At 39.8% G+C, this 13,599-nt stretch overlaps 1 protein-coding gene across 1 annotated transcript in view; it reads right to left on the bottom strand.

Annotated features, from left to right (window-relative positions):
- Window positions 1–8,256, bottom strand: part of TRPV3 (transient receptor potential cation channel subfamily V member 3) — a 55,363-nt gene extending 47,107 nt beyond the window's left edge. Inside the window, exon 1 of the mRNA XM_073616911.1 lies at window positions 8,150–8,256. Within this exon, the coding sequence (XP_073473012.1) occupies window positions 8,150–8,187 (38 nt within the window). The 5' untranslated portion in view covers window positions 8,188–8,256. The remainder of the gene's footprint in view (window positions 1–8,149) is intronic.
- Window positions 8,257–13,599: the final 5,343 nt, after the last annotated feature.

Genomic DNA, 13,599 nt, shown 5'->3' with positions numbered 1-13,599 from the left:
GGTCTCCTGCTACCTGACCAATACCTGAAAGACACCAAAGAGATGTCCAGCATCCAACACAATATACAGTATGATTGTATGATAACCAGAGGTCATATATTACATACTGTATAGTTCAGGTTTTGTCCAAAACTCTTTATGGCTGCATGCTTTTAATATCTGACTGCCTTGGTTTTGGGTTTGTTTTTGTATTTATTGGACTATCCAATATATTTTTGTTCATGTTGCAAAAAAAAAAAAGAGTGAAAACAATAAACACATATGGGGGTGACAATCAATCAGAGCATACAGATGGATCTTCTACTTAACCATTCTTCACCTTTGTCTACCACCATACATTAATGAATGACAAAGTGCTGGATGTTTTATGTTTACAACACTCGAACAGCCAGTGCTTCCATTAATTGCTGTGATCCTAATCTTCATCAGATGTCTCACATTACAGGCACAGCATACAGAGCTGATCTGAGTGGCTCTGTACCGTGTGATCACTGTGAGATGACCCATCACAGCTATCACAAATGTAACAACTACTTAAAGTGGAACTTCAGTAATTTTTTCATCTTTCCATCTATTAAATCTTCTGCCCTTGTTGTTTTAACTTTGGATAGTAAAATATTTTTTTTTCTGCCAGTAAATACCTTATATAGCCCACTTCCTGTTTCTTGTCTGGTAAAAAGTCTAGGCTGATGACATCATGCACAGCTCTCTCTCTCACTCTCATGAGAGTTTGCCAGGAAGGGAGGGGGGATGAGTCATAAAAGGGCCAATGAGAGCTCCAGAGCTGAAGGTGTGCCAATGTGTGTCTATGTAAATACAGGAAGTGAACAGGCAGGAGCTTCAGCTGCCCACAACTAAAATGGTTGCAGCCAGACTCAGTGGAAGGAGATTTCTGAAGCATATTTGGCAAGTACAGAATCACAGTATATATATAAATATATAATATGCAAAGTGGTTGGAGGAAAGCCTCAGAATGGCAAAGACATTTTTATTACAAATTATGTGAGCAGACTGCAGTTCCTCTTTAAATGTAAACTACTGTTAAGAGCCTACCCCTTCCCCTTACAGCACAGAAAGGCAGAACTGATGAATGGATGATTATTCATGAGCTCCAGATCACAGGCAGCAACACTTTCAGAGTAGGGGGGCTGTAATTGTGAGATCGTTTTGTAACCTATCCACCTCCCCCTTCTCTCCTGTATATCTCATCTCCATTCTGTCTCAATGTGACCTGTATATTAACTCTTCATCATCCCTTTGGAAGGCCGGGTGAAGATGGAAGCGCCTTCAGCGGTGACAGTGCACCGCTGGAGGGTTTCAGTCTAAGGTAAGTTTCACATAATGTGCTAATATGCGATGCATACTAACACATTATACCATTGCCTTGCAGGTTTAAAAAAAAAAACAGCAGTTATTACCACTTTAACCCCTTCACCTTCTCCTCCCACTGTGTATGACCTGTACAATAATGTTTTTAGAGCTCCAACAAGGGGTAATTTTGGGGGTGTTTGTACTAGCCTGACCTTTTTATTTTAACAGAAAGTAAGGGAAACAATTTTTTTTCAAAAATGTTGATAATTTTTTCTTTATATAGTATAAAACCCCTAGTGTTATTAAATACCACCAAAACAAAGTTCTATGTGTGTAAAAATATGTTTATATAAAATTCACTTGGGTACAGTGTTGCATGACTGAGTAATTGTCAGTCACACTTCACATCACTGAAAACTGAAAAATGGTCTGGTAATAAAGGGGTATTATAAACTGGAACTCAAGTGGTTTAATGATTTGTATTGAAAATGAACAGTTCAGGACTGTTCATTTTCAAAACAGTCAATATCAGCCCGTTGGGTACATACTTTTGTTTGCACTTATATATGGTAAAAAAGGATTTTTTAGGCCCATTCACATGTAAGATTTGTGTGATGACGTTTACAAATAATTTAACTCTTTGCTATGTACCAAAAATTGAATATCAGTTTTGGATGGACTGTGTTTAACCAACAAACAAATGCGTTCCTACTACATAGTTCACTTTGATTAAAAAAAAAAATATATATATATATATATATATATATATATATATATATATATATATATTTATATATATATTTAGTGTATATATGACATTACAGAATGACATGAAAATCCCTCTTCTATCTGCCAATACTGTGTAGATGCAAATTGCTCCAATATTAAACAGCTGATTTGCATCACTATATGAACACAATGAGGTGTATTTAGAAGGCAAACAGATTGTGCACTTAGCAAGCACAGTTGCACTATTTTTCCCCAAAGCTTAATAAGCATGGTAAAGCTCTGTAGATTTCCATCATCCAATCATGTGCAAGCAAAAAAGCGAATCCGCCGCAGAGACCACTTTTATCTTGAAGCGGACCGCCCACTGAAGAAGAGGATAGCGGGGTTATGGCAGCTAGCTGCTGCCATAACAACGATACTCCTCTTCAAAGTACCGACCTATAAGGACGGTGGGCGGTCCCGAAGTGGTTTAAAGAAGATGAGTAGACAGATCTTTGTAAAGCTAACCATAGATGGATCATTTTTGTTTTAATCGGCCAGCTGACTGATGAAAAAAACCCGAACAGATTCTCTCATCCACACATTTGAAGGAAGGCCCCATACACACTATTAGATCTTCTGCAGATTTTTGTCTTCAGATTTACCAAAACCATGTAGTGCAAGGGCCTGCCTGATTGCATACAAATTGAAACTCTTAAGGTTTGACCTCATATTATATGGTTTTGGTAAATCTGAAGACAAAAATCTTCAGAAAATCGAATAGTGTGTATGGGGTCGAATTCTCTGTTCTGTGCTATTGTATTTGGACAGCAGGGACTCCTCCTCTGTCAGAATACACTGATCAACACTGCAGCTGATTGGCTGCATGTGCTGATTGAGTGAAAATTTTCCAATATTCCTGTTTTTGAGTAAAGCCGATCGCTAGATTGACTTCTGGATTAAAATTTGGCTGCCAGTTCAGCAGGGACTGGCTCAGTGTTTCTCAATTCCAGTCTTCAAGGCGCCCCAACAGGTCATGTTTTCAGGCTTTCCATTATTTTGCACAGGTGATTTGATCAGTTTCACTACCTTAGTAATGACCACAGCTATTTCATCTGAGGAAAATCCTGAAAACATGACCTGTTGGTGCGTCTTGAGGACTGGAATGGAGAAACACTGGCCTGGCTGGATTTTGATCCATCTACAATCAGCTTTTACACAGGGTAGGCAGGAGAGGAAGGAGGAGTGGGGAAGGAACATTTTTAAAAATAGTGTTAGGCTGGAATTCCACTTTAACTTCTGTGTTACAGCTTGATTCGTGAATTCCTCCTTCATCTGTCCTAATGTAGTACTGCAGCGGAATAAAACCAGAACTTGCCCTTTTTTGTTAAAAGTTTTTTTTTTTTTTTTTTGTGTAAATCTATATTATCTTCAGTAAAAAATCTGTTGCAGTTGGCTGACTGGATTTCCAGGTACAGGGTTGCAAACACACAGGAAAACTATAATATAAACCTTGCTTGGTATGAGAGAGCGCCTTTTTGTATCGCTAATGCTCTTGAGAAATGCCCCCCTGTAGTGCTGCTGTTTTTGTACCACTAGGGGGAGTCATGGATTTTACAGGTGAGCAACCTGTTCCTTTTCTTAGCCTGAAAATGACATCAGAGGTCACATGATCTTATTTGGGCAGTCAGCCTGGGCTGACCAGGGAATAGGGTGCTTTACTGTGCAGCTTTTCAGGTCAGTAAACAAGACAATCTGGTTCTCCAGGGCAATCTCTTAGGGGTTTATGTAGGAAAAACATGCTAACAAGAACATTTCTTAGGCTGGATTCACACCTATGCAGTTTTAGCGCTTTTTGCATTTTGCAGATTTGCACTACAGTCCATTTAATATGTTTTCCTATGGAACACGTTCTGTAGTGCAAATCTGCAAAATGCAAAAAGCACTGAAAATGCATAGGTGTGAATCCAGCCTTATAGCAACCAGACTTTCTTCATTCTCAGACCATGAGCTGTAGATATGTCAGCTGGAAGCTGTGCACTTTTGTCATATAGGCTCATTAGTGTCTTTGGCCTGGTTCACACCTATGCAGGTTGCAGCTTGCATATTGCAGGTGCATTTTGCGTTTTTCAATACACATTTTTGATCCAATGAATTCTATGGAACCAAAAACCAGAAAAAAAAGTCCCTGGCCCTTTCCATAAAATGCACAGATGTGAACGTGACCCATAAGAGACCATGTTAAATGGATTGTAGTGTGTTACTGAAAATGCTCTAAAAAATGCATAGGTGTGAACCAGGCCTTAAAGGCAATCTCTTAATTTTTTTATGCAATGGTTGGGGCATTCAAAATTCTACTATAGGGCTCTGTAATTTGTTGATGCCTAGTACACACGTTGATAAAATTGGACAAAAAAATAATTTTTCCTCGCACCTGATTGGGTATACTTTACAATGTGAAGATTTACCACATCATATTTACTAAGGAAAATGACTTCAACAGCACTTGCAAAGTACACAGTCTATTTGGGTTTAGGAAATCAACCCCAGTGTGTCCTGCCTGCTGAGACTTCAGAAATATGCCTATTGACTTTCCGTTTCCCCCACTTACGCTACTGCGGATTTGTTTGTCCTTACCTTACCTGCAGTTTATATTAGTAAAGATTGTATATTAAAAATGTATGCATTACAGTGTAATTCCTACGTATGCTTGAAACCTGTAATTAGAAGGTAGCACTTGCAGGATTAATTTTACAAGTGTGACAATGAACTGCTCATGATCTTGTTATTAGCTGCTTAAAGTGATTCAGTCACATGGGCCCACACATGAGCCTCCGTGATTAAAGAATTTCACATGTGCTGATGAAGTTTGCTGTGCTTTTAATAAACTTTGGTTCAGTGGGATAATGCCCGGTTAGGGGCTGAAACCATTTTCAATCATTCACATGTTTTATGATTTTATCCATCCACTGGACGTAGTGAATGTTTGGTATAAGCCACAAACACAGCAGTGATCACTCAATTAATGTGACTGGTTAATAAAAGTAAGCTAATTAAAATTTGTTTTCTTATTAGCATTGCAGCCATCAAAGAGTCGCTTATGTGGAGGACCATTTCATTAACCACTTGTGTCCTCAGAACTATTTTAAAACAGGGAAGGGATAGAGGCTATATGTCTCAGCACCATTTAAAATGGTGCCCAGTCTCAGTTTTGCAACATTAGCACTGGAACCACTTGCTGTCAGTGATAGCTGGAGTCCAGTGCTAAGCCCAAGAGCTGAAATGCTCAGCTTCTGGTCTTCCGATCATGCTAAACATTGGTCCATAGGAGTGCCTGCTAATCCCTGTTAACACAATGCTTCTGCATTGTCACAAGTGATGTCACATCACTTCCTCTGAGTACGGAGGCCTGAAAAGATCTGCTTCAGCTCTATCCAGCATTTCAGCAATAGATCCCAGATATGGATACAGATAGCAATAGATTACTATTAGAAGTGATCTGTTGCTACACAGCTGCATGGGGAGCTGATGGGGGCTGTATCTGGTCTCCACTGACCAGATCCAGACCCCCAATTGCTAGTAAAGGGGCTTTTTCAGCAGGAACACAGAGAAATGGAGTTCTGGGACCTCCAGCACTAAATGTATGCAATAATAGCAAGGGGTGCTGGAAGGTCTATTGTTGCTGGCTGCTGGGGGATCTGTTATTGCTGATGGAGGATCTATTGTTACTAGGGGGGTATTTTATATTGCTGGGGGGGGGCCTTATATTGCTGAGAGGGATCTACTGTTGAAGGAGGGGTCTATTGCTGCCGAGCGGTCTATTGTTAGCGTCTCATAGCTTTTTTTCTCATTGATACATATTAATTATATTATTATGTTATGTTGCTACCTTGTTGTTTATTAATATTCCTTTTTGTATACAGGCATACCCCACTTTTAAGTACACAATGGGGTTTATTTACTAAAGCTGGAAAGTGCAAAATCAGGCTCACTTCTGCATAGAAACCAATGAGCTTCCAGGTTTTATTACCAAAGCTTAATTGAACAAGCTGGGGTTAAAAGTTCATTGGTTTCTATGCAGAAGGGAGCCTGATTTTGCACTTTCCAGCTTTAGTAAATAAACCCCATTGTGTACTTAAAAGTGGGGTATGCCTGTATACATTTCTGTTATAGTTGGTTGACTGTTTGTGATCTTCTATTAATCCCCTGAGGAAGCCTATTTCGGCGAAACATGTTGGGATTAGACACTACACTGTGAACACCTATTGTGACCTTCCTTTAGATATTTGTAAAACAAATACTTCAATAGTAGACTTTTTTTTTCAAATTATGATGGTGAATATGTACAGCCACTGTTTTTTATTTTTTCTGGATAAAGTATAGAGGGGTTGTACCCTTTCTCTGGGTTTATTTTTTTTTCCTGTCTGTGTCCCATTGTAGAGCTTTCCTTCACTTCTGTTCCCAAGCTGCAACAGGAAATCAGAGGGAATCTGAACACATTTAAGGGAGCTCCATTGTTAAAAAGCTGATAGTGGAAAATAGGTCCCCATCGAAGGATTCTTTAGAGTTCATATTTTTTTCTGTCCCAGAGTCTATTGCCCAAGTGGGGACACAAACAGCAGTAAAAACCTTCCCTACTCCATCCAAAACTAAAAAAATGACTATCCATACACTTCAAGTAACATTAGATCATATAACTTCTATTTCTTCCTGCAGTAATAAGATATGTATGATAAATCAAACATTTTTTCCTAATTACAGGATTCCATAGGAAGCATCAAAAGGGTGCTGGAGTAACATGTGGCTTCCAAGCTCCTGGTTGGGGATTACCCTCTAAGGGTTCCCACACAGGTCCCAATCTAATGCTAAGATTTTATGCTTCAATATGTTATTTGATCTGTTTTTTTTAATGGCAGTAAAGTATGCAGTGGTGTTATTAATCAGATACATTATTCACATGTCCTGGTCCACATAAATGGTATTGGATTGGTAGGCAGATTGCATTTAACTGAAAGATTCTTGTCCTATTCAGTCTTGCATCCCCTAATACCGTGTACACACGACCGGTTTTGCCGTCGGAATTAACTCCGAAGGTTTCTCCAACGGAACTCCGACGGAATTCCACTCAAGCAGTCTTGCCTATAAGCGGTCACACCAAAGTCGTACAACACGTATGACGGGACTAGAAAAAGGAAGTGCAATAGCCAGTAGCCAATAGCTTCTGTCTCGTACTTGCTTCAGAGCATGCGTCGTTTTTGGTACGTCGGAACAGCATACAGACGAGGGGGTTTCTCGATAGTAATTAGTTCTGTCGGAAAAATTTAGAACATGTTCACTATCTAAGTCCGTCTGAATTTTCGACGGAAAAAGTCCGATAAGGCATATACACAGTCGGAAAATACGATGAAAAGCTCCCATCGGACTTTTTCTGACGAACATTCTGCTCGTGTGTACGCGGCATTAGAGTCTACCTCCACTGCTGCTCTGAAAAGGAACAAACATTTTAAATTTTCCCTTTCAGTCATGTAGGACAACATTGCAATTATTTCAATTTGAACAAATAAATGTAACTAACGGGTTAATGAGCAATTGTAATGTATGTGGTCATATTTGTTACTTTTATATATAATTTATCTAGAGTATTGGAGTTTTTTTATGTTGTGGCCAAAGTGGTAGGCCACTACTAGCCTGGTACCATAAATAAATTGTGGTTTTTAATAGTACCTACTAGATTTAGTGTGGGATCTATTAATTTTTAGGCCCAAAATCTGGTAATATAACCAATTGAGGTATCAGCCTACAGGCTGTTCACCTTAATTTAATCCATGGAGTTCCTACCAACACTGACAAGCCATAAGCACCAGTAGCTGACAGGGAGCAGAGACATCAATATATGGAAAAGCCATCACTTTATCCATAACCTTTATTACTGCCTAATGGTACAACTAAACAGAATCTTTCAATGGCTCCAAAAATATAGCAAGCCACCAATCAAACCTAAACATTGACAGTGAATGGAGCTTCAGCCAGTAACAAATACTGCTACAAACAACATTTTGTAAGGACCACAAGATCCTAATTCACAATGCAGCCACACAACCACAGAAAAAGATGAACATTTTAACCTTACCCTGGATGACCGTGCTTCCATGCAAGTAGAATGCTCATCAGTAGTATTCCAGTAATGTAATTGTGTTCAGTCTCGAAGAGCCAGTAGAGAATATTCCTTTACATTGAAGACAAATGACTGAGAGGCCGGCTTAAATAAGATATCATTAATTACATAGTTGGTGTAATAAACACAGGCGAAGCACCGCCTCTTTCTGTTTCTAGTACGGCAGGTTAAGCATCCAGACAACATAATTCCAGATGAATGTGTCACCCAGGACAGTTTTCACTAATAAATTTGGAGAGTAAAAAAAAGTATAGTATACGGTTTGTCTTTTGTGAGATATCGCACTCATTTCGTATTGTACTGCTCTGAGGGATGCTTTATTCCTATAAATAAATAATTTGATTAAAAAAAAAAAGTATACTGCCATAGGGGGGAAATACCTTAAATATGCTTTTCTTAATATTCTGTATAGCAGTATTTCATATAATCAGTGTTGGCATGTCCTATAGGTTCAAACATACCATTACTATTTGGCAATAAATATACTAGATTAGGGATGTGTTTATACTTTACATTACAACCATGCCCCAACAAACCCATTCAATAAAGTATATATCTAATTATGGGGTAGTAGCAATAAGCAATAACTTGGACCACAGGTCAGGTAAAGGCCAGTGCCATTAGCATTCAGCTCATCAGTGCATATACAGTGGGGATGGAAAGTATTCAGACCCCCTTAAATTTTTCACTCTTTGTTATATAGCACCCATTTGCTAAAATCATTTAAAGCAGAGGTTCACACAAAAATTGAACCTCCGCTTTTTGGAACCCTCCCCCCCTCCGGTGTCACATTTGGCACCTTTCATGGGGGGAGGGGGGTGCAGATACCTGTCTAAGACAGGTATTTGTACCCACTTCCAGCATAGACTCCCACGGGAGTCTATGCCTCTTCCTGTCCCCCCACACTGTCTGCTGGGACACACACGGGTCCCAGGAGATAGCGGGGACCAGTTAGGACGCGCAGCAGGACTCACGCATGCGCAGTAGGGAGTCGGGAAGTGAAGCCGCAACGCTTCACTTCCTGATTCCCTCACAGAGAATGGCGGCGGCAGTTGCCAAGGACCGAGGGACGGTTCGGCCTGGGGTGCCAACAGCGCTGGATTCGGGGACAGGTGAGTGTCCTTATTTTAAAAGTCAGCAGCTGCAGTACTTGTAGCTGCTGACTTTTAAAAAAAAAAATTTCGAGGTACTCCCTCTTTAAGTTCATTTTTTTCCTCATTAATGTACACACAACACCCCATATTGACAGAAAAACACAGAATTGTTGACATTTTTCCAGATTTATTAAAAAAGAAAAACTGAAATGTCACATGGTCCTAAGTATTCAGACCCTTTGCTCAGTATTTAGTAGAAGCACCCTTTTGATCTAATACAGCCATGAGTCTTTTTGGGAAAGATGCAACAAGTTTTTCACACCTGGATTTGGGGATTCTCTGCCATTCCTCCTTGCATATCCTCTTCAGTTCTGTCAGGTTGGATGGTAAACGTTGGTGGACAGCCATTTTTAGGTCTCTCCAGAGATGCTCAATTGGGTTTAAGTCGGGGCTCTGGCCGGGCCATTCAAGAACAGTCACGGAGTTGTTGTGAAGCCACTCCATTATTTTAGCTGTGTGCTTAGGGTCATTGTCTTGTTGGAAGGTAAACCTTCAGCCCAGTCCACATTAATGAGGGAAAAAATTAACTTAAATGATTTTAGCAAATAGCTGCAATATAACAGAGTGAAAATTTTAAGGGGGTCTGAATACTTTCCATCCCCACTGTATGGTGTAGAAATGAGAAGATAGCCTCTAGTGATGGAACATAGGTTGTTTTTATGCCTACACTTTTGCTGCCCAGAATGGATTTTAAAGTATTTATTAGCTTAAATTAGAGTGTATTTCAATTCAAAAAGCAATCTTCCCATATAATTGTTTTAGTAATATCCTTGCTTCCTAATATGTCAAATCTCTATAGCAGTAAAAAAAAAAAAAAAAAAAAACAGCCAGGGGCTCTAACCCTTTGTACTTTATCCAAACTTAAGAAAAAAAATGGCTGAATATACACTTCTGCTGATAGCCTTTAATCATATTGAAGGTAGCGTAGGGGTGTCCGACTATGAATGTGGTCCAACAAGATTTTTTTTTCTTTGTAATACACTTTGCAAATATATGCCGCCGAAGAACAATTTTACAGTGTCTCTTTACTGGACTTTTATGTATCTTCCCAAAGAAAAATATGCCACTTTTCGTATTTACGCCTTATTCATGTCTTCCTACCTGTTTTTGGCAGGAAGAAAAGAACGGCTTCACACCACAGGGACGTTCCAACAATTTTATTCCAAGAATAGCAAATGACAGCCAACAAAGACAGAGGGGGTTATATACTAAAGGAAAATCCACTTTGTACCGCAAGTGAACTTGGAAGTAAAGTTGCTGTAGATCCGAGGGGGACAAGCAAGGAAAATAAAAAACAGCATTTTAGCTTGCACATGATTGGATGATAAAATCAGCAGAGCTTCCCCTCATTTCAGATCTACCCCCTAGATTTAGAGCGACTGCACTTCCAAGTGTATTTCAGTGCAAAGTGAATATGCCTTTCGTAAATAACCCCCAGAGTGTCTGAACCCAGGAGGTGATGTGTGCGTTTCACACTGACCTCGAGGTTTGAAGAAGCACTGAGGTCAGTTTGATCAGTGTGAAACGCACACATCACCTCCTGGGTTAGATTAAAATCGTTGGAACGTTCCTGTGGTGTGCAGCCGTTCTTTTCTTCCTATTGATCGTTGGTGGCGAGCCGTGACTTGCCCCCAGCTCATCCGGACTGTAGGGATTGCTCACCTGGAGTGGCGTCTTCCTTGTTTGAATCAGTTTCTGGCAGCACCTATATTTGTGAGCAACTGTATTCAAGGATGAAGCACATAAAGAGCAAAATTAGATCCAAAATATTTGATGAGCACCTTGAGAATTCATTGAGAATTGATACTACAGCCAGATATTAATGTGTTCGTTTATCAAAAACCGTGTCAAATATCGCACTAGTTTTCTGTTGCTCTCTTTTACTCTTATAATAAAAAATATCACAAAGAAATCAAGTTTTATTACTCAGATAGATACATTATCTATATCAGCGATCATGGGAATGTAGGCTGTACAAAAGAATAAACAAGGAAATAATTCACACTCACATGCAATTCTTAAATGGTGATAAAATGGCCGCGGCACCTTTATTGGTAATAACCTAAACTTTATAAATCCTTATTTTTATTAAAATCATCAATAAATAAAATTTTTTCAAATTCTTTTTTTATTATTTATTTATTTATTCAAAACATATATCAATATCTCGCTCAGTTATAGAACTCGAGTGAGTACAATAAATAAAAAACATTCATCAAAAGTTCCACCTTTGATCCAAGGGTGACAAACCACATAATAGGTGCTGCGACAGGGTGGGAGGGATGGGGAGCTCGCCAAGCCGCTATGGGGTCAACTGTGACTGGAGCTTGATGCGAGGGTCTTATATAGCCCCCAAACACGTGTATTTCTCCGGAATACACGTGTTTTTCCCACCTTGTATCACGTTTTTCCCACTTGGAATCCACATGCCTATCAGATTCGTCAACTTAAAGGGGCAGTAACAAAAAAACATTTTTTTTTTTTTTTCTTTTTTATTTCTTTTGACCGCCACAATCCCATGCTGTGAGCACTTAATCAATGCCCACTTCTTTCATTATCTTGCCATCTGCCTGACTTTTTCTGGTAATCAGCTATCCTTATTATTAGTATATTTTTTGTGTGGCCCAGGACAATTCCTCTTCTTCAAATGTGGCTCAGGAAAGTAAAAAGTTTGAATACTTCTGGTGTAGCGGCGTTTCTGGTTAGCCGTTCTCAGCAACTGATTTTCCTTCGGGGTAGTTTGCTGGCGAGAAAGGTTTATTAACTACTGAAGCTGTTTTGTACCTTGTATGTCCTCCTTTGTTGAATATTCACTAAGACCCCTTTCACACTGGAGGAGTTTTTCAGGCGCTACAGCGCTAAAAATAGCGCCTGAAAAAAGCCTCAGCTGCAAACCCAGTGTGAAAGCCTGAGTGCTTTCACACTGGGGCGCTGCGCTAGCAGGGCGTCACAAAAAGTCCTGCCAGCAGCTTCTTTGCAGCGGTGGAGTAGCGGTGAATACACCACTCCTCACCGCTCCTGCCCATTGAAAACAATGGGGCAGCACCGCCGTACCGCCGGCAAAACGCTGCTGCAGCAGCATTTTGCGGGCATATATAACCCCTTTTTTGGCCGCTAGCGGGGGTTAAAACCGCCCAGCTAGCGGCCAAATAGCGTCGCTAATACAACGGTAAAGCGCCGCTAAAAATGGCGCCGCTTTACCGCTGGCGCCCGCCCACCCCAGTGTGAAAGACTTTGAAAACTCCAAGGTTGGAAACTCCAACCTTTTTCCAGAAAAAAATCTCCTTCAAAAAAAACACATAGATTTCAAGTATTTTATACAGGCTGCTAAAGCTGACATCTAATTCTACAAATCCTTGTTCCCTGGCATTCAGCAATGGCAGCCCCCATATTATTTCTCATAAAATGTTTAAATAAATTCTCCAATCCTGCCTTTGGCTGGCTTAATACTTATAAGTTTTAATAACACATGGCCTATGTGCATTTCAGCCCTATTAGTTTAGAATGGAGCCCCAACACACATCCACAGTTGCTGTATATATCTACAGTTCAGTGCACCACAACACGCAAAGCAAGCACTGCGGTGCACTGCTTTTTTGAAAATTCTGTAGGTTTGGTTTTTGTGCATTTAGCTTCACTCCCAGCCCATTCAAAACAATGTACACACATGTGTGAAGGGACTTTTTATTCTTCAGAAAAAAAAGATGCTTGGCTGACTATGGAGGTTATTTACGAAAGGCAAATCCACTTTGCACTACAAGTGCAAACTACAAGTGCAAAGTGCACTTGAAATTGCACTGAAAGTACACTTGGAGGTGCAGTCACTGTAGATCCAAGGGGGACATACAAGGAAAATTTAAAAACAGCATTTTAGCTGGCACATGATTGGATGACAAAATCAGCAGAGCTTCCCCTCATTTCAGATCTACCCCTCAGATTTACAGCGACTGCACTTCCAAGTGCACTTTCAGTGCAATTTCAAGTGCACTTTGCACTTGTAGTTTGTACTTGTAGTGCAAAGTGGATTTGCCTTTCGTAAATAACCCCCTATATCTTTTTTCAGACTGATAGGGGGATGAAGGAATGCGAGGAATATATTACATTATCATTAGATGAGAATCTTAACATTGTAATAATAAAAAAATATATATCTTCATTCATATAGCCATATAAAATATTTCAGCAAAATATAAAGATCCTATGCAGAGGTTGCCTCACATTTGACATCTATTCAGGAAAAGGCTGGTGAAG

This window comes from Aquarana catesbeiana, linkage group LG02 (assembly GCF_042186555.1).
Source record: "Aquarana catesbeiana isolate 2022-GZ linkage group LG02, ASM4218655v1, whole genome shotgun sequence".
Lineage (NCBI taxonomy): Eukaryota > Metazoa > Chordata > Amphibia > Anura > Ranidae > Aquarana > Aquarana catesbeiana.
This window is presented reverse-complemented; position numbering and strand designations above follow the sequence as displayed.